A 19,317-nucleotide genomic window follows, 5' to 3' on the forward strand; every position below is an offset into this window, starting at 1 on the left:
ACACAATTTTGGCATTTGTGTTAAGTACTTCAAAATGTGGCTTAGTTTTTGTTCTACCTTGTAAATTAAAATTTGTTGAGTGTTTATTTTTGTCATTCTTAACATCTTTTTTTTGTCTCTTTCTGGGATAAGTCGACTTCCATATGTGACAGGTTGAAAAGCTAATACACTTATACTTTGTTGCAGATTAAAATGACAAATTCATGGTCTGTAATAATATTAAAATCTGTGATCTATAGAGTGATCTTGATCTAAGACTCTGAGATCTGTGTTGAGGTAAAGAGGATTATTCATAAGAGTTGAAAATGGGTTAAAACGCTAAAAAAAAGTGTTTATTTGATATTGTTTACATTCATTCTGTATTCTTAAATTTAAGCATAAGTAGTGTTGATCTATGATCTATAGAGTGATCTTGATCTAAGACTCTGAGATCGATTGCTTCTGGCTCCACCCACATATCTGGGGGATTAGCGGTATTTTTTCTCATTGCAGTAAACTAGGAGCAGAGGAAAAGACGCTTCATCACTGTTGTGATTATTTCTCCCCTGTTTCAGGTATGTTGTTAATAGCATATGTGTATGTAACCGCTTGTTAATATGTTAAGATCATTGGGAAAATGTTATGGTGAAGTTTTGTATATGTTTAAGTTATGTTTTGCCGAGAGGAGTAAAATGTTCTTGCTACCAAGAAACTTCTGTGCTGAATTTGTAGTATGTTATGCACTTTTAAATGAAACTAAAGTGACTGTGAGTTTTGTGGACTTTAAGAATACTTTGTTTGCAGTATGTTATGCACTTTTAAATGAAACTAAAGTGACTGTGAGTTAGTTTTGTGGACTTCAAGAATACTTCGTGATTCAAAGTAAGATGTTTATTTCTGAAGAATACTATTAATACTGTAATATTGTAATTCAGACAGAATGTACATTATTGTGTTGAACATGTTTATATTTTTGTATTTGTTTATGTACAAAGAATTGCAGTAAACTAGGAGCAGAGGAAAAGACGCTTCATCACTGTTGTGATTATTTCTCCCCTGTTTCAGGGCTGTAACACATACTTCTACCCAGATAGTAAAATTAAGTAAAAACAGTAGTGCAGTCTAACATGTGAAGCCAGCCATGTAGAGGATGTACAACAGTCCTTCAATTTTTTTCTCTCTCGAACATTTGAGAGTGCAACGAAGCAGAAAAGGCAGACCTTCCAAGAGACGGAATGTGAGAAAATTACAGTCTTAGAAACGTACAAAACATCTGAATTAAGAAATCCACCTTTAATGTGATGGTTTAGAGGATTGTGGGAGTGGATACACGTGATTAAATAGTGTAAAGTGTGGTTGTTTGTCGTACTGAGAGTTGAGGAGGGAAACTGAGATGGAGCATCTGTGTTAGGTAAGATCATTTTAGCACGATATAAAAGTCTTGTCATACTTTTGGTAAATATAAACGGTGAGTCTATTTCTGACTTTCAGAGCTGTGTCGGAAACAAATTGACAAAGTATTTGGGCAGCGCTTCCTGTTTTTGTTTACAATGCCGTCGACTACCGCGCCGGATGAACGAGGTCAGTTCAATCCACTGGTTAAAACATACATTATTTTGCAAGAAGACTATGTTTTCATTATCCACTATTGTAAATTTCATCAGAGTTGCTGTAGAGACAGACAGGTGGAGAACTGACTGCCACCAGTGGATCACGGTAGACTCCGACTATGTGAAGAATGAGACAAATCAGGGAAGAGCTGATTGGATGTAATGTTTAGGTAGTCACAGTAAAGCCATTTACTGTAATACCCGGTGAAACAAGTAGGCTAATTTATGCAGAAAGGCACTGACTTCGGGGATAAAGGAATTATGTGGAGGAGGTTTTATAAAACTGAGAGAAAGAAAACCCCCAGTTGCTTTGAGATTTAAAATCACACTTAACCCAGCAAAAGAAATATTAACATTATGATATACAACACATTGCTTTAATAACTTGTAGGCTAATATACAGTATCCTAAGTAGACTGTAGTCATTTAAAGGACTGTTCAACATTTTTTGGAAATATGCTTATCTTTCCTCAAATGACATTTGGTTTTAGGTGGAGTGTGCTGAAGGTTGACAAACACTTAACGCATTCTGTGAAGTGTCTCCACTGGTTGCCTGGCAACATCAGTAGGCTCATCAAAGTCACTGCGTCTTCTGCTGTTTTCTGTTAGGAAATGGCCTGATACTAAACTCTGTTTAGAACCAAGTACTTAATGTCAAGTACTGGGTACCCGTGAAAAAATAAATTTCGGTTCTGCCGATCGGTTCCTAAACAGGGCATAAAAAATAATTAGTGGAAACATGGGCTACATATATCTGCAAGGCCATGGCTCGTCTGGCTACCTTCCAACACCTTTTTCATCTGCCAGGAGTCAGGACCTGTTACGTCAGGCATCAACAAAACAGTGAGCTGGAGAACTAGCATGCCTGACTAGCGTGTCACAGCAGCAGTCACAGTGCAAAAGATAGAACGCAGAAAATAGTCAATAGTGTGGCTTCACTTTGTAAAAGAAAAACACGACACGGCACAGTGCAATGCTTGTGGGAAGTTCATTAGCTGCAAGTCAGGCTGCACGTCAAATGACGAAAAATTTAAGGCAGCATCGATGTGAACGAGTGTACCTTGTTTGATTTTTCTGCAATTTTTTGCGAGTGACCACTGGGCAAAATTGGAAACAAGGCTGAGCAACGCCATTGGGTGCTATTAAAATCTATAGCGCAAACTCGTCCACCATTTTGGGTATGGCAACTCCACTTGGACAAACCACATGCAGCACTGCAGTAAAATCGTAACATTTTTAATTTTATTTATGATCACATTAGCAAATGATTATTTCTGATGGCTGTGCGTAGTTGCCTGTCAGAGCATATGGTCTTTATTGTTCTTATAGTGGACTGTCCAAATATTTGGACAAGTTATACTTTTATGCTATGGCAATATTGTACTTGAAACTTGCATGCCAATAAAGCCCCTTGAATTGAAAATTGAACTGAAATGAAAAAATGCTATGCTATGACAGGCAACCACGCACTGTCATCCAAAATAATCATTGGCAAATGGGATCATAATCATAAACTAACTAAATAAATAATTTTTTACTGCAGTTCTGTGTGTGTGGTCCATCCAAGTAATATTGTTGTACTTTACTGTTCAAGACAGCAGACCTGCTAGTCAGATCTGGCAGCTACTCAGATCAGTGACATGACATATCAAGGCTGGGACCAGCGGAGACCACAGGAAGTTGACAGTCCTGCCCAAGAAATAATAAAGCACATATTTATTTAATGTTTATTTAACATAATCATCCATTTAGCCATTAATTGTTTTTTTTACACTTGTGTTTTAGTTTAGACTGAACAATTGAGATAAAACATGTTAGTGAGCTTTAGAGGTGCTGGTAGTCATTACTTTTGACAGATTCAGACTAGCTGTTTATTTATTGTTTATTGTTCAGACATGGTATCATGAAAAAAAACTATGACAAAAAGTTTGGTAGCACAATTAATCAAAATTTGCCTGGTGCACTCAGTGCAGGGCACTTTTTGACAGGAAAAACTCAAGGAACAAAGTTCAAGGTAGACTAGAGCACAAACTTTTATTAAAGAACTAATGTTTTAACACCATGTGCGTCTTCATGAGAGTCAAACAATACAGAGACTCACATCCTCTTAAAAAACCTCCCCTAAACAAAAATCACAGTAATAGAGAAATGTAGCAATAGAAAAATCACCAGTAGAAAAACCTACAGCCTTATAATGACTTCAGAACATGCCAGTCTTTCAATACTGTGTTGCACAACTGAACTGTGTGTTGAAATGTCCTTCTGGTCAAGTATTTGTGGGTCAAACTAAACATCCATTGAAACCAATAATAGCTGAACATAAAAATGCAATTTGCACCAATAAAAGGAACTATGCAATTGCACATCATTATGTTCAATGTAGTGGCTCTCCCATATCTCTTCAATTCTGGGGGATCGAAAAACATACACCATACCCTAAAAGGGGCAATATTATGAATAGGTTGCAACGTATAGAAGCTTTCTGGATCAGTGAACTAATTACTGTGGAACCATCAGTACTTAACGAAGAGGATGAATTTTTTTATAGTCAAGTTCTTGTCAAAGGCCTATGGGTCATTTTTATCCTTTTATTGATAAATTAGCCTATCTGCATAAACCTTCTCACAGCTGTTCCTTTCAGATATTTAGTGTTTGATTTTGATCCACGTGTTTTGTTATGTGTATTTTGATATAGTTATTGATATCTTTAAGTATTTTACTATTATATTTACTACATGTACCGTTATTTCTAAGGGTGTCACGATTTCGATTTTAAATCGAAATCGATTGAAATTAATTCACAATCTCGAACTTCGAATTAAAAAATAGAATCGTCGATGCTGCCACGCCCCCATGTCACGTCCGGTCGGCTTGCCAAAGGGAAAAAAACACACACGTGTTGAAGTGCTGCGAGTCAACCTCCTCTAACTTAGCTACTAGCCAAGCCAGTAGCTATTAGCTACAGCCAGTCAAACGATAGCATGGTGTTACACCATTCCTGTTCGGCTCCCGGACCGTGGTCGGGAAGCACAGGGATTTCCTCCAGGGCCGAAGTTTATGTTTACCTTCGGGGTGAACCCCCTTTCACGTGTTAAGCTGGTCGGGAAATAATATCAGGGAGCTTTGCTGTATCTTGAGGAGCCATCGCCTTTATTCACAGCCAAACTGCAGCCTATATTGTTCACTTTATTGCTGTCGCTGCTACTGCTACTCCTTTCGCTTCTCCTTCCTCTCCCATTCATTCACTGTCCACAAGTACGCACACTCCCTCACTCTCGCTCGCCCACTCACACCTTACGCACCTTGTATATGTCCAACTGTTCTGAAGTAGTTTGTTAAGACACTTAATTGTTCAGAGAAGACTATGGACGTGGCTGTTTTATTTTTTTGTTTGTTTTGTTGTGAACTTGAATGTCATCTTCATAGACTGCAGTTACAAAAGAGAAACTAGATGGCAGGTTATTTTGTTTAAGTTTCCAATTGACTGAAGATATAAGATATAAGTTATTGTTACATTATGTTGTTAATAAATGTTTTAAATTTGACAATGTAGTGTGGTACATTGCTAACAAAGGTCAGATATTATATTGCATAAAAGTCTAGTCTTAAAATGGCATAGCAACCTGTGCTTTAAAAAAAATAAATGTAAATATCGAGAATGGAAAATCGAATCGAATCGTGACCTTAGAATCGAAAATTGAATCGAATCGAGGATTTGGAGAATCGTGACACCCCTAGTTATTTCTGCTTTCTTTTTGATATTATGAATAACCTTGTACTTGTGCAATTGTTCCAGCCTAATACTGGATTAGATTGTAATTTAAGGGAGGCTATCTTTGTCAATTTTTATCTCCTTATTATTGTGGTGCTTGTTTATAATTTATTACTGAATACCCAGTACACATCTAGTTCTTTGGCTCCTCCTTATTGTACTAACCTGGACTAGATTGGATCCTTATTTAAAGGAGGTCAATAATAAAGATGTAAGTTTTTCCATTACTGTGATTTTTGTGCTTATTAATGTTATCTGTTGTGGGTTGCAGTAGTACAGGCGGGAGATGACCAGCGCTTGGACCAGGAGTTGCGCTGCATCTCTTGTGAAGAAAGACCGGACCCTGCGGATGTTGTAGAGGGCAAATCTGCAGGATCGGCCACAGCGATGATGTTGGGGGTGCAGGACAGTCTGTCGCCCAGGATTACACCTAGGTTCCTCGCAGTCGATGAAGGCGATACCGTAACGTCCTTGACAGTGACTGACAGGTCCATGCGAGGGCAGTCTTTCCCCGGGATGAAGAGGATTTCAGTTTATTAAGTTTGAGCTTGAGGTGGTGCACAGTTGTCCAAGCTGTCAGACATTCCGAGATGCACGTTGCAACATGGGTGTTGGAGGATGGGGGAAACGAGAGGAACAGTTGGGTGTCGTCTGCATAACAGTGGTAAGAGAATCCATGTGATGTGATTGCAGAGCCTAGTGATCTAGTGTATAGTGAAAACAGAAGAGGTCCTAGTACTGAGCCTTGAGGGACACCAGTTTCCAGAAAGCAGGGTTCGGACAAGAAGCCATTCCATATGACCTGAAAGGTGCGATTTGTCAGGTATGATGTGAACCAGGTTAGAGCAGAGTCAGCGATGCCAAGTTCAGCCAGAGTGGAGAGGAGGATTTGGTGGTTGACTGTATCAAACGCAGAAGATAGATTGAGGAGAATGAGGACGGACGAGTGGGACGAGGCTCTGGCGGCACGGAGTCACTGTGAGGAGGGCTGTCTCAGTGGAGTGAGCAGTCCTAAAGCCTGACTGATTAGGGTCAAGGAGGTCGTTTTGTGAGAGATAGGAGGACAGTTGGTTGTAGACGGCACGGTCCAGGGTTTTAGAAAGGAATGAAAGAAGAGATACAGGTCTGTAGTTTTGGATGTCAGCTGAGTCTTGGGTGGATTTCTTTAGGAGTGGCTTTACTGTAGCTGTCTTGAAAGGAGCTGGAATAAGGCCTGAAGTGAGGAAGGGGTTGATCAGGGTGATGAGGAATGGCAAGATGTCGTGTGAGATGTCTTGGAGGAGGGAGGAGGGAATCGGGTCAAGGGAACAGGTGGTGGCATGGTTAGACGTAACTAGTGTGTGAACATCTTCAGAGGAGAGAGGGCTGAAGCAGGTAAGGCCATCAGAGGTGAGGGTTGGGGGAGGTGCTGTCTGGATGGGCATAGGAGTAAATGAGGAGCTGATGTCTTTTACTTTCTTGGTAAAGTAAGTTGAAAAGTCATCAGTAGTGAGGGAGGCAGGAGGGGGAGGGGTGAGGAGGGAGGAGAACATGGAGAAGAGTTTCCTGGGGTTGGAGGCAGAGGAGTTGATCTTTGACCGGTAGAAGGCAGATTTGGCTGCTGATACAGTTGAGGTGAAGTCAGACAGGAGGTGGAGATAGTGAGCAAGGTCATCAGGATGACGTGTTTTTTTCCATTTTCTCTCTGCTGCTTGTAGCACCGATCTAATGGTTCGCAGAGATTCAGACAGCCAGGGAGGGGGGGAATGATCGAGCTGGTCGGGAGGTGAGGTGACAGAGAGTGTCCAAAGTGGAGGAGAGGGAGGATAACAGAGTGGAGGAGGCTTCCTCAGTGGACATTAGAGAGAATTGTTCTGTAAATGGTAGTGAGGAAAGAACAGTTGAGGAGAGAGTGGAGGGAGAGAGGGATTTCAGTTTGCGGCGAGTGGTGACCGCGTGAGGTGTAGGGGGCAAGGGAGGTGATGGACTCCAAGGGGAGAGAGAAAGATACAAAGTTGTGGTCGGACACAGTGAGCAGGGTAACAGAGAGTGAGAAGTACTACAGGACCTTGTGAAGACAAGGTCAAGTTAGTTCCTGGCCCGGTGGATGGGTGGAGAGGGGGAGATTGTGAGGTCAAATGTGGAGAAAAAGTCAATGAATTCAGATGAGTGCAGCTTCTCTGGGTGGATGTTGAAGTCGCCCAGGACACCGAGTGGTGTGCCATCATCAGGGGAGGCAGCTTAGGAGGATGTCCATCTCATCGAAGAAGTCACGGACAGGACCAGGATGCCGATAGATCACCACAATGTTGAGCTTGAAAGGAAGGGTGACAGAGACAGCATGAAATTCAAGTGCAGATCTGGGTAGGTGGTCCAGGTGAAGGACCTGGTAGGACCACATGGGTGTAATGAGGAGTCCAGTTCCACCTCCTCGGCCTGTTTGTCTTGGGGAGCATGAGAATGAGTAGGCAGTTGAGAGGGCAGCTGGAGTGGCAGTGTTTTCTGGGGTGATCCAGGTCTCCGTAAGGGCCAGGAAGTGGAGAGTCTGCAGGGAAGAATAGGCTGAAATGGTGTCCGCCTTCTTGACTGCAGACTGGCAGTTCCATAGCCCACCTAGTACTTCAAGTTCAGTTCCAGTGGAGAATGTTGGGTAACAGAGATTGGCCGGTTTACAGCCTCGAACAATGGGTCTCCAGTGAAATCTTCTCCGGATTGATGTCCTGACTGGGATTGGATAGGACTCATGGCTGCGATGGGTGGTGGACAGTGGGTTACTTGGACCCCCGTTGATGGACTTCGCAGAGTTTACCTAAGTCTTTGTTCGACAGTCTTCATTCGGCTGTCCTGACGCTCTAGTGACTAGCCCATATGTGCTAGATTTACCTTATGCAGGCTTAGCTCCGCCCTGCAATCAAGCCTATTCACCACAGTTGACCTGGCCAAAACTGGCTAATAGCCTCTCAGCATCAACAGTTTCACAAGGATTTACAAAAAAGATATCTAGAAAAGATTAAATATTTCAACTAACCTTACTAACAGAATGCCTAAACACTGGATCTACAATTACTTTCAGACTCAGCAGCAGTTTCACAGCTTCTTTCCCTGGACAAAATGTAACTGAACAGCAGAGTACTGGTAGCTCCTTACTACTGGTCTCAGTATTGTTCGACTCTGATGAGTCCACATGACCACATGGCATTGCAACGTTAGGCCTTTAATAAAAAAAGAAAAGGTCTGTATCCATGTGCTCCAGTCAACCTTGGACTTTGTTCCTTGAGTTTTTTTCCTGTCACAAATGTCACATCATAATATTAATAGTTTTTTCAGTGAAAATGAAAATTGTGATGCAAAAATGGTCAATCCCCCTAATTATGAATCAAATTGCAATGCCTGTCAAAATAATTGCAATATGATTGTTGATTGTTGACCATATCAAGCAGCTCTACAAAAAAGTGAATCAGTGTATTTCCCAAAATGTTAAACTATTTTTTAGAGTTGTGGTCATAGAGAGAGTTCATTTGTTTTACTGTTTGTCAAAGGAAAATAATTCGTCCTCCCACTACTTCTTGTGCATTGTCTCCACTGGTTGCCTGGCAGCTTCATTCAGTACTTTTTATGTACTCAAGTAATATAGTTACAGTCTGCCGTTTCTGTAATTGTGATTCAAGAAACCTTATTTCTGCTTTTTAAATATCTGCTGGAGATTGCCTTTTGTTATGTGTTATCAGATGCCTGACAAAACCTGGGTCTGGCTGGGAATGTATTGCCATATCAACAGGATAAAAGTAGAGATCATAATATGTACTGATACATCATTGTTCAAAATGTATACCATCTGAATTCAGACATAAATGAATACTGACATAAAGTAGCTTCTAGAAGCATAAATAAATTATTTTCCCCTACTGACGATTTGACTATTCAGACACATTCATGCTGTTAGGACCAGGCAACACCGTGTTGTATATAACTACCACAGAGCAATCAAGTGCATTTAAAGCTGGGGTTGGTAAAATGGAAAAAACGTCAAGCCCAGGCTAGATTTTGAAAATATCCAGCCAGTAAATCTCGCTCCCTGCACTCGGGACTCTCTCCTTAAGTCACTCCCCCCAAACCATGAACACGCACTGTCCGACAACTGCCAAATAACGCCGACGGAGTCCGAGTCCTCACAAGTGGTGGGAAGAAGAGTGTATCAGTGCATCGTTTTCATCGCAACATCTAACTACAAGTAACTACCTCATGTCTCATTCACCTGTAAGTTAACACCTAATATTATCATATTGAACGTAAACAACAAACATAGCCATTACTAGTACTGATAGCTGTCGAGCTAGCTTTGTTAGCATTCAGAAATTGCTTTGAAAGTGTATTTTGATGTTGTAACTCACTGTTGGTTAGCTAGCAGCAGCTGGCTATGGTAACGTTAGATATGGCAAAGCTAAAACATCAAGATTAGTGGTGGGCCTGAAACATGTTTATTTTTGTTTCCCTCAGTGATTCACAGACGAACATGAACATTGTATTGGACTCATGATAATACGATGTTTTGCATGTTAGAGTTTTGCTACACCAGAGCGAAGCACATCATCACGTCAGAGAGGACGACAGGAGGACAACCAGCAGTGTCCGAGGGAGTAGAGGCAGAGGGCCGTGGACGTGGGAGGGCAACAGGTCAAGGAGCAGATGTTCTCAGAAAAGATGACATACGTCGAGTAGATATTCAAGCTCAAAGGATTGCACATGAGCAGGTATCTAAAGCAGAACATTACTTGTGTTTTTTTTCTAATAAACGCCACCTACTAAACTACTTGTTTACTACGTGTTTGTATGGTATATTGACCAGGCATGTAACTTGGACACACAAGCGCCCTAATCAGAATCACATTTTTTGCCAATTAGCTTTGCACAATTTGAATTTGTGTTTTGGTGCATAACAGTAAACACAGTAAATAGAAAAATGTAAAGAAAGTGAAAGGGCTGGTACTTCAAGTCAAAAGCATGAATAGATGAAATGACATTTTTTTTGTATAAACTGGGACATCTGTACAGTTTTGTCCAGGAAGTATTCACCACTGAAAGTGTATATGTTGACAGTATGCTGAGGACAGTCGAGCTCTGCTCCATAAAAATATCTAATCATGTTGCTCATCTATTGATTTACAGGCCAGAATTCAAGGACTACATTTGGAGCAATCACATCACACATAATAAATGCTGGAACTCTGCCTGACACCTATTTATTTGTTGTTTGTTGTGTGCTGTATTTACTCCTTGTTTTGCATTATCTCTAACTTGTTTGAATAAAGTCTTGAAAATGATAAATGCCTTTTCTTTACACTTCCAGCATAAACACCAAACCATCACAGTTCTTACACTTTACATGATGCACTAATAATAACAACTGAATTAGGTAAGACTTTTGTTTATTGAATTTTCGGGAACACAGGTAAATAAATAACACAACAAAAATAGTATACCTTTTATCATTTCGACAATATACAGTACAATTAGCATAAACAACTATATACAGGAAGGACATCCAGAGGTTTCTTGACTGATTATAAACACAGATCAGTGTTAGCCAACAGGTTAGGCTGCTGATGGCGGTGCTGTCTCAATCCTCTACTGTTTTGGCAGTGATTGTCCTGTAGAAAGAATAGCACAATTACTTATCTGACAGTAAATACAGCTTTTCAAGGACCTTGAAGTTACTTTCAATTTATTATAACACAACAACTTTGGATGCATTTTATGCAATGACAAATATTCCTGACATCAACCAGAAATAGCCTCTGTCACATCAGAATTGTATCATTTACAGTCATTTCATATTTACCAATTTTACTTTTTGGGGGGGTTAGCAAAATGTCACTTTCAGAGTAATTTACATAGTTTCACATTTTTATTATTTTTACTACGCATTTTGACAGTAGTGTGTACCAGCTCTACATTCTGGATTTTTTGTTGAACATCTTTGAGTACCTGGTGTAAGAGAAGGGACTTCCGGTTTAGTGAAACTTTCAGATTACTTTACAACTTTACCTGTCCAAGTCATCAACTCCTGTGACTGAAATGTCATTTCTGCAAAAATTATAATAATTACAGAAAACTGGATAAGGATGGAGAACTGAACGTATTTACAGGACATAAAGGTACATTCCGATGTTTTTACAGGACATAAAGTTACATCTGAATGTGTTTATGGGGCATAAAAAATTAATTTATGTTCTAAAAGACAACACAGGACTGTTACTATGTAAAAAACGTAAAAAATAGAAGTCTGGGGTTAGACTCCTGGGAAGCTTATGTGATGGGTGGCAAGTGATTATTAGAAGGGGCTGGTAGGTGCATTGTGTGCAGCAATTATGGTCAGTGTTCCCACATTCTACTGTGGTCAGCTGAGACTCAGATTATGAATTGAAATGCAAACTCTACTTTCTCAAAAAATGTCTTACTAATATGTAATAGTCTCAAGCGGTAGGCCAACATGTGATGTATGTTACGTGTTATGGACCAGTACTTGAAGCATTTTCCTGGTGCAGCTAATGAAATGATGCCATTCCTTTTTGTATTGTATCCCTACTAAGGAACACAATAATGCACATTGAGCAAACCAACTTGATATGAAAGAAGTACACATGTATCTATGAAGTGTATCCATCAAAGATACATATTACATGAATAACAGCGGTCTGATCCATGTTGCTAGAAATAGTGGAAACAGCAGGGCATGGTTCTGCTGTGAACTGACGCTTCGAAGGTGTGGAAGTTTATGCGTCCCTCTCATAACTATAGAACACAGAATAGGCAACCTCAGCACATTTGTAAAACGTCTAGTTCAAAGTCTATATGAATGAACATCACATAAATACCATCTAACAACATCTGCTTACAACGACAATGCAAACCATATTCACAGATGTATGCAATCTTCCCTCTGAACAGTGGACTTGGCCTTTCACACATGTAGCACACAATAATAAGTCCACCTCTCACATACAGCTCGTCTGGCTAATGTCCAAACAGCCCAGGGTAGCAGTGCATGTGTGAACACTGCTATATGGATTAGATCCACAGTATGTGTACACGTCGGCCCGCGTGTAAACGGTAATTTACATGTAAACCGTTAGCTACAAGCTGCAGATGCCAACGATGTTAGTGTTGGGCTAATAAATACAAAAGCAAAATAGGGAGCCACCGTTGGCTACGTTGACTACATAATGCAGATTAATAATACATTTCCCCCAACCAAAACAAAGCAGCTTACTACCTGTCTCAGCTACCATGGCTGGTTTTTCCCCCAAAGCGTTTTATATTTTGATTGCTGTCTGGATGTTAAGAGATTTTCTACAAATATAATAAAAAATGCTTCTGAACAGAATTAACAACCCCAGCTTTAAGTTAGTAATGCTTCGTAATTTCGAAATTGCTCACAGTTAATCACAGCTGATTATACAGTGGGGAAAAATGTGGTTGGTGGTGTGACAAATTGGAGAACCAGTTATCAGTTGTGGAGTATCATTTCCTCTTTACAAAACACAGCACAGTGACATTAATGTGGCTCAGTTGGCTATTCATCAGATTGAAGATTTCAATTTTTCATTAAATGGTGGGAGTGTAAAAGATGCAATAATGTAATAGTAAGAAGAACAGTTGTGAGAAAAGTTGAGAATACACTGTATGTTAACAGTGTATTTGGTCAGTAACCCATGTCTCTCCTCCCCCCTGCCCACTTTATCCACCTCCATAAGGAGGGAACTCCTTATAGAGGTGTTCCTTCCTGCTTGTTAATGTGTAGAGAGTAGGAACCTCCTGTTTGATGCTATGGGTACATCCACATTTTTATTAATTGCGTCCCTGTTTCCATCACTTGCGTCTTTTCCTTGTGTCTTAGTCCCTCCCACCAAGGATTCATGGAGAAGCCTAAGGAGACCATGTGAGGGGAGAGGAGACAAGAAAATATTTTTTCAGAGGAATGAGACCTCCTTTCCTCTGAAGCGTCATGTGAAGTGGTGTCCATTTCTGATGACGGCTGACAGCCAATCACAGCTGGATCAGCTATCAGTCTGCTTAATAGCTGTTGAGATTTTTGATGAATTTGTGACTGCACACAGCCCCTTGCAAAAAATGCCATCATATACTTTTTTAAATAGTAACACAGAACTAATTATTTTTGAGAGATTTAAATAATCAATAAAGTTAAACTGATGTCCGTTGTGCCTAATTACGCACAGCTCTGTTAACAGAGAGACGTTTCTTATAGTGCAGGTAATGTAATGTTTTCCTCATTAATGAGATGTGCCCATCTGATATGAATCACAATGTTTATTTTTATGACCTGGACAGGCCAATCCACGTATTTTCTTTCCATGGATATACCTGTGAGCCGCACATCACTACCGTGTTAAAATCATTTGTGTGTCTTTGCAGTTTATAGTGTCAGTAAAGATTACATGATTAAAGTTAAAGGGAATTTAGTTTAGGCCCACACTTAGAAACATGATTAACTTGATTTATGGGTGGGTTAAAATAAAGATATTATTTCTTTTGCAGTTATCCTCATGACTGCATGATTTTACTTGCTGTCTGTTTCCTAGATTATAACCAATCCTGTGCTTTTTACAAGTTTAAATATATTTAAAGCGGACAGCAAACAGTTTTGCTGGATGATCACTTTTTTTCAAAGGCTAATCTCTGGAGAAACTCTAGCAGCTGAACCCATAACATAATATAACATTGTGAACCCATAATCTTAAACAATGTTCTATGATTTTCTCTCTGTTACCTGTTTAACAAAGACCTGCGAATGAAGAACAAGCTGCAGTCTGTAATTACGCTGTGTGCTGTGTGCTGCTCAGAGGCCAGGAACCATTTCAACTGGCAGAATAGGTTTATATTATTTATTAATCATTTGCCTCTGTATTTATTGATATTCTGATTGTGAAATCATCATTTAATAAATCAGAACTATGGTGTCTTTTGAACACTAGAAACTATTTTCAGGCTAAATGTTTCAGGGAAAACTGAAATGATGTAGCATATGAAACCAGATGCTCAGGAATGATCAGCCTCATGTGTTTAAAACAAACCATGAAAAGAAAAATGTTTGTAATAAATGTAGAAAGTTGTTTGTGGTCCTTTTGTTCTCCTACAGTCAGGCTGACACATTTTAACTCGCTGGTAAACCAGCAAACAAACAAAATATAAAAGTTGATGGTGACACACTTGAGTTTAATCTGTTACCTGTCTTCACTCCAGTATGAAACTCCAGTCATGTTGTGATGTATCAGATCAGTCTGATCCACTGCAGCGTCCAGTCAATAACTAAGGGGGTGTGTCGACCGGTAAAAAGACAACCGTTTAGGTTTGCTCTTGTGTGTCCTTGCTCCTCAGCCCTCAATCTGCACTCCTCTGAGCACAAATCAGAGCTTTGGGACAGCCTGCAAAACGGCAGACAGTAACCCCCTCTGCTTCAAACAAGAAAAAGACAAATAAGAGAAATGAGATGTACCCTGCGCCTGCTGATTACTGCTCTGCATTCGCGTGATGACGTGAAGAGGAGGGACAGGATTGCTTACTGCAAAATGGCCAGGAAGTTGGCTAAAACAATGATGCTTACAGCAGCTCTAAAAATGACATTCCAGATGTAGATTGTAAGCCCTTTCTCACTCCCAGCGTGTCAAGTGCAGTAGCATAAACAAGGTAACCTCATTTATGTACTTGTGTCACTTAAAAAACGTGAGTTACGTTGCTTATGGAAGTTTTGAGACTGAACGTAATTATTTTAACATAATTATTTTAAGTATAATCTTTTCGGAAACCTAACCAAGTATTTTTGTGGCCTAAATTAGGGGTAGACCAATCTGGCTTTTTCGGGGGCCAAAACTGATACTGACTAACAGAAATCATGGAGACTGAGTACCGATATTTTGGTCTGATATTCATTTAAAAATTTCGAACAAACTGATGGAAGTATAATTTACTGAATTACTGTTCTCAAGTACAATTTTTTATTATTTTACTTGAATATTTCTTTTTTCTGCTACTTTATACTTACTCTCCACTACATTTATTTGATATATTTACTTGCTAGTTACTTTGCAGATTCAGATTACTCAGTATTTATAGGCTATTGATTGTAATGTGTAACAAATCAGATATTGCTCTGTGACAAGGATATGTAGGACATTGTGAGAGAGGATGTTCATCAGAGCCAAAGTACCACACAAATTAATTTATTTTATCGTCAATCTGACCGAATCACCAAAACTGATATTGGGAAAATAGCGAGATGAGAAGATTATGTTTTTAAATAGCTTGTTCTGACAAAATAGCCCACCACTTAGATATGTTCTATTTATAATTATATAAAACGGAGAAAAGCAGTAAATCCTTTTCAGAAGCTGAAACCACAGAATATATTTTTTAATTGTCCAAAATGTTTCATTTAATTCCTTTGTTGATTAAATCATAGACCAGTTGATTGAGCTCTCAACTTAACATGAATGATCTAATGTAATTATATTAATTTGAAGGGTCATGCTGTGGTGACAAAAGCATCTCATGAAATCAAAAAGTTAAAAAAAAGTATACATTATCACAATGCGGCTTTTCATGGACGTATCACGTAAAACGCCTGACGTGTAGTGTTGCCCTGTGACTGAACCCTGACCTCAGGTAACCCCTCCTACCTGTCAGCTGTAAAATTGTTCACAGCCACACAAGTCTTCCCTCTCCCCTCTCTCCTCCCCTCCCCTGTCCTCTCTCCCTCCCCTCCTGAGCATGTCTTGACATGCGAGAGGGAGGGACAAAAAACAAAACAAGAAAAACCAGAGTATGAGGGAGTGATGTAGACAGATGGAGATGTGAGGTATGACCGGAGGGTTGTAAAGAGCTGAAGGCGTGAGAAAGCAAAAGGGAATTTCATGCTAAAAGTACAGTTTGGGATCTATGCTTAAAATTCAGAGAGAAGGGGGACCAAAACTGAGAGGAGGAAAGACTGTAGCTGTAATTGGAAGACGGAGGACGACTCAGTCAGGGGAGGGGTGAGATACTGTGTCATTATACCTGTGAAAACATGCTGTCAGTTCCTCTCTTGACTCATTCCTCTTCCCTCTTCCTGATTGTCTGACTGAACAGCTCCACGTCCTCCAGGAGAAGCATGATGAATGGTGGTGACCATGGATCCTCTTCTCTGCTTTGGCGTTCCTGACCAATCAACAAGAAAAACAATGACAAATCTGAATGAGGTGAACCATTAGCCAATTTAACCTTTCTCCACCTCCTCTTCTCTTCATCCTTTCACCTGAAGACCTACAGGGAAGGACAGCCACTGATAACAATTACCTGATGCAACACTTTCAGAAACTGAAGCACCTAGTCATTGACCCAAGCTGTCACAATCCCAGAGGTGTCACCAGCTGCAGCTCAACCTAAAGGTATCACTGGAGGAGTATGGGATGTGGAGTTCAGAGCACTGGGTTGTTGCCCGGATGTCAGACCCCAAGGAACAAATGAGTAGCAGTGGATTTAACAACAGCTGCAGCTTGCTCCAGGGCCGGTGTTTCTACTGTCGGGAATGGGCCCTGGATAAGCTGCGGCGCAGCCTGGATGCCCGCTCCATGCCAGGACAGCCGGCAGGGCTGCTGGTGACAGGGGGCCCTGGCGCTGGGAAGACTGCCCTGTGCACAGAGGTGGTGTGGCCCACCTCGAAGGCAGGCCTGGCAGTCAGGCTGGCACAACGCTGCCTGGCCTCCCACTTCTGCCAGAGAGAAGACCAGAGGAGTACAGTGCTGTGGAGGTTTGTCCTGGGCCTGGTGGAGCAGCTGAGGGCCTCACCTCTCCTCCCTCCTGGATATGCAGAGATCCTCAACAGACCATCTGTATCCTCTGCTTTGGAGCCTGTCACCTGTCAAAGAGCCCCTGATGACACCTTCAAGAGGTTTGTATCACATTTATCTTAGTTTTTACTCATTAATTCAAGGATGTCAATCTCAACCTTTTGGGGGGAGGGTAACAGACAAGTCACATGCTGGATCTGAGACGGTTGTCTCTCGGCATGTGCGTGCATGTTCAGAGCATGGCTCATTCCCAGCTCAACAATGCAAAATTTATGTGTGGTGTCACACACTGTGAATGGTGATATTTCACATGAAAGCAGGAGCAGCTGAACAAAATAACATTCAGCATGTGTCAGCAGGCAAACAAGGGGTTTATCAGATTAAGTCAGAATTAAAGCACAGGTGAAAATACGGTGAAAACCTGTGCAATAAGTTCCCTCTGCTTTGCAAATAGTCAGTTTTGAAATTTGGTTGACCAGAAACGGTTGATGTTTGTAGCTATTTTAGACATGGTGAGCTCGGTCATGAGTATTTAATCTGGACTACTGTCAACCAGACAAGCTTTGATTTGAGATCACAGACACAATAATGAGCCATTTTGTCCTCTGTAACTTGAATTTGATTTGTAGTCTATTTCTACACTTCTGTTGCAACTGTTGCAAATCAACAAGCAGGACTGCCATGTGACAGTGCAACAGTTGTGCACTACATTATTGTGTGATACATTGATTTTTTAGGTATATAATTTGATAGAGTAACAAAAAACACATACTTCTGTCAGGCTATTTTATCCATAAACAGTTAATGAATTGTCTATATTTGAATTATTTCCGAAAGCTTCCATATCGTACTTAAGAATATGACAATATAAAACTGGAATTGCACTCAGTAGAGCACATACCTCCGACAAGGCCCAACAGTCCCCTTTAATTGACTCAAGCCTAATCCAGTGTCAAACTCGACAGCCCTGCACTCTGAATTGTAAACCACGATAACTGCTTAACCATAATTTAAGCTCACCAGATCTAGGATCCACATCAAATTGTAATCACTCATAGAAACCAGCCATCTAAGTATATCTTTTTTTCATCAAGGTCAATGTATTATTCCCTGAGAAATAAACGAAGATATTGAAAAATGCTCTATCACACAATGTTAAACAAAGTGAGAAAAAAATTCCTGGTTCCGTCCTTTTATCCGGATCTGCGGCAAAAGTTAATGGGGTCTTTTCGTGGCTAACACCCATCCTCCATCTATTTTTTGTTGAAAAGAGGGTAATTCGCGTGCAATTACTCCATGCTACAGAAGGTAAATAAAGACTTTTTCGATCCCACTTAGATCTTCATCATGTCGGTTTGAAAATTAGAAAACCACACCAATGGGCTGACAAACTCTATGATTGCCCTCTATCGTTTTTAAGTTTGCCATATTTTTTAGAATGCTAACATAAAATTGTGATATCACGATATAATTCCACTGGAAGTTGACACACAATGATACTGAATTTTAGGTGATTTATCGACAATGATATGAATTATTATCTGAAAATAATAAATAATAGTAATCTTTTGAGGTACTTTTTTCTTCACAGCATTATTAATGCCTAGCACCTATATCAGTAACAAAGTGTTATAAACAGCCAAATGGTGTCTAAATGGCTCAACATAAGTTTCTGCTTAAAAAGCAGAAAAAGATCCATGAAAGCTTTAAGGCTGCTATATTTCTTCCTAAATAGAGGTTTAATTAAAAAAAAAGGTGTTTAAACTATCAACAGATAGAAAGAGTTTCAAAGCCTGTAAAAATCCATGTGGCTATCATTGCAGCAAAGATAGGCCACGACTATCAGGAAAAAGATGGCAGCAGCTATTCTCCCTCTTATATTTATGTCTCCTTTCATAATGCTGGCCATTCACTGCACACACAATGGGCCTCCAGTGTTAATGAATGCTACTGTGTTATTTTACGACACAACATCCTTTCACAGAGGGAAAAAAGAACAAGGAGGTGCTAAAAATGCCTCCAGTACACAGTGACCATTTCTGCTCCAGTCTGACAGGTCACCTCTCTCTCCAGGACTTTTTCACTCTCTCTCTGTGTTTACTCTGCGATGCGTCTGAGTCCTTTTACATTCCTC

At 40.2% G+C, this 19,317-nt stretch overlaps 1 protein-coding gene and 1 pseudogene across 4 annotated transcripts in view; one reads left to right on the forward strand and one right to left on the reverse strand.

The window, feature by feature from the left end:
- Positions 1–514: 514 nt before the first annotated feature.
- Positions 515–19,317, forward strand: part of ankrd50l (ankyrin repeat domain 50-like) — a 34,779-nt gene continuing 15,976 nt past the window's right edge. Inside the window, exons 1-3 of one of the 4 annotated variants that reach the window (XM_073473434.1) lie at positions 515–554; positions 1,471–1,560; positions 16,483–17,284. In XM_073473434.1, the coding sequence (XP_073329535.1) occupies positions 16,803–17,284 (482 nt within the window). In that variant the 5' untranslated portion in view covers positions 515–554; positions 1,471–1,560; positions 16,483–16,802. Of the gene's footprint in view, positions 555–1,470; positions 1,561–5,838; positions 6,026–16,482; positions 17,285–19,317 lie in introns of those variants that run through there. The other 3 variants (XM_073473435.1, XM_073473436.1, XM_073473437.1) reach the window with 3 other exon arrangements.
- Positions 5,545–8,539, reverse strand: LOC141002551 (uncharacterized; annotated as a pseudogene).

The sequence above is a fragment of the Pagrus major genome, chromosome 9 (assembly GCF_040436345.1).
Source record: "Pagrus major chromosome 9, Pma_NU_1.0".
In the NCBI taxonomy this organism is placed as follows: domain Eukaryota; kingdom Metazoa; phylum Chordata; class Actinopteri; order Spariformes; family Sparidae; genus Pagrus; species Pagrus major.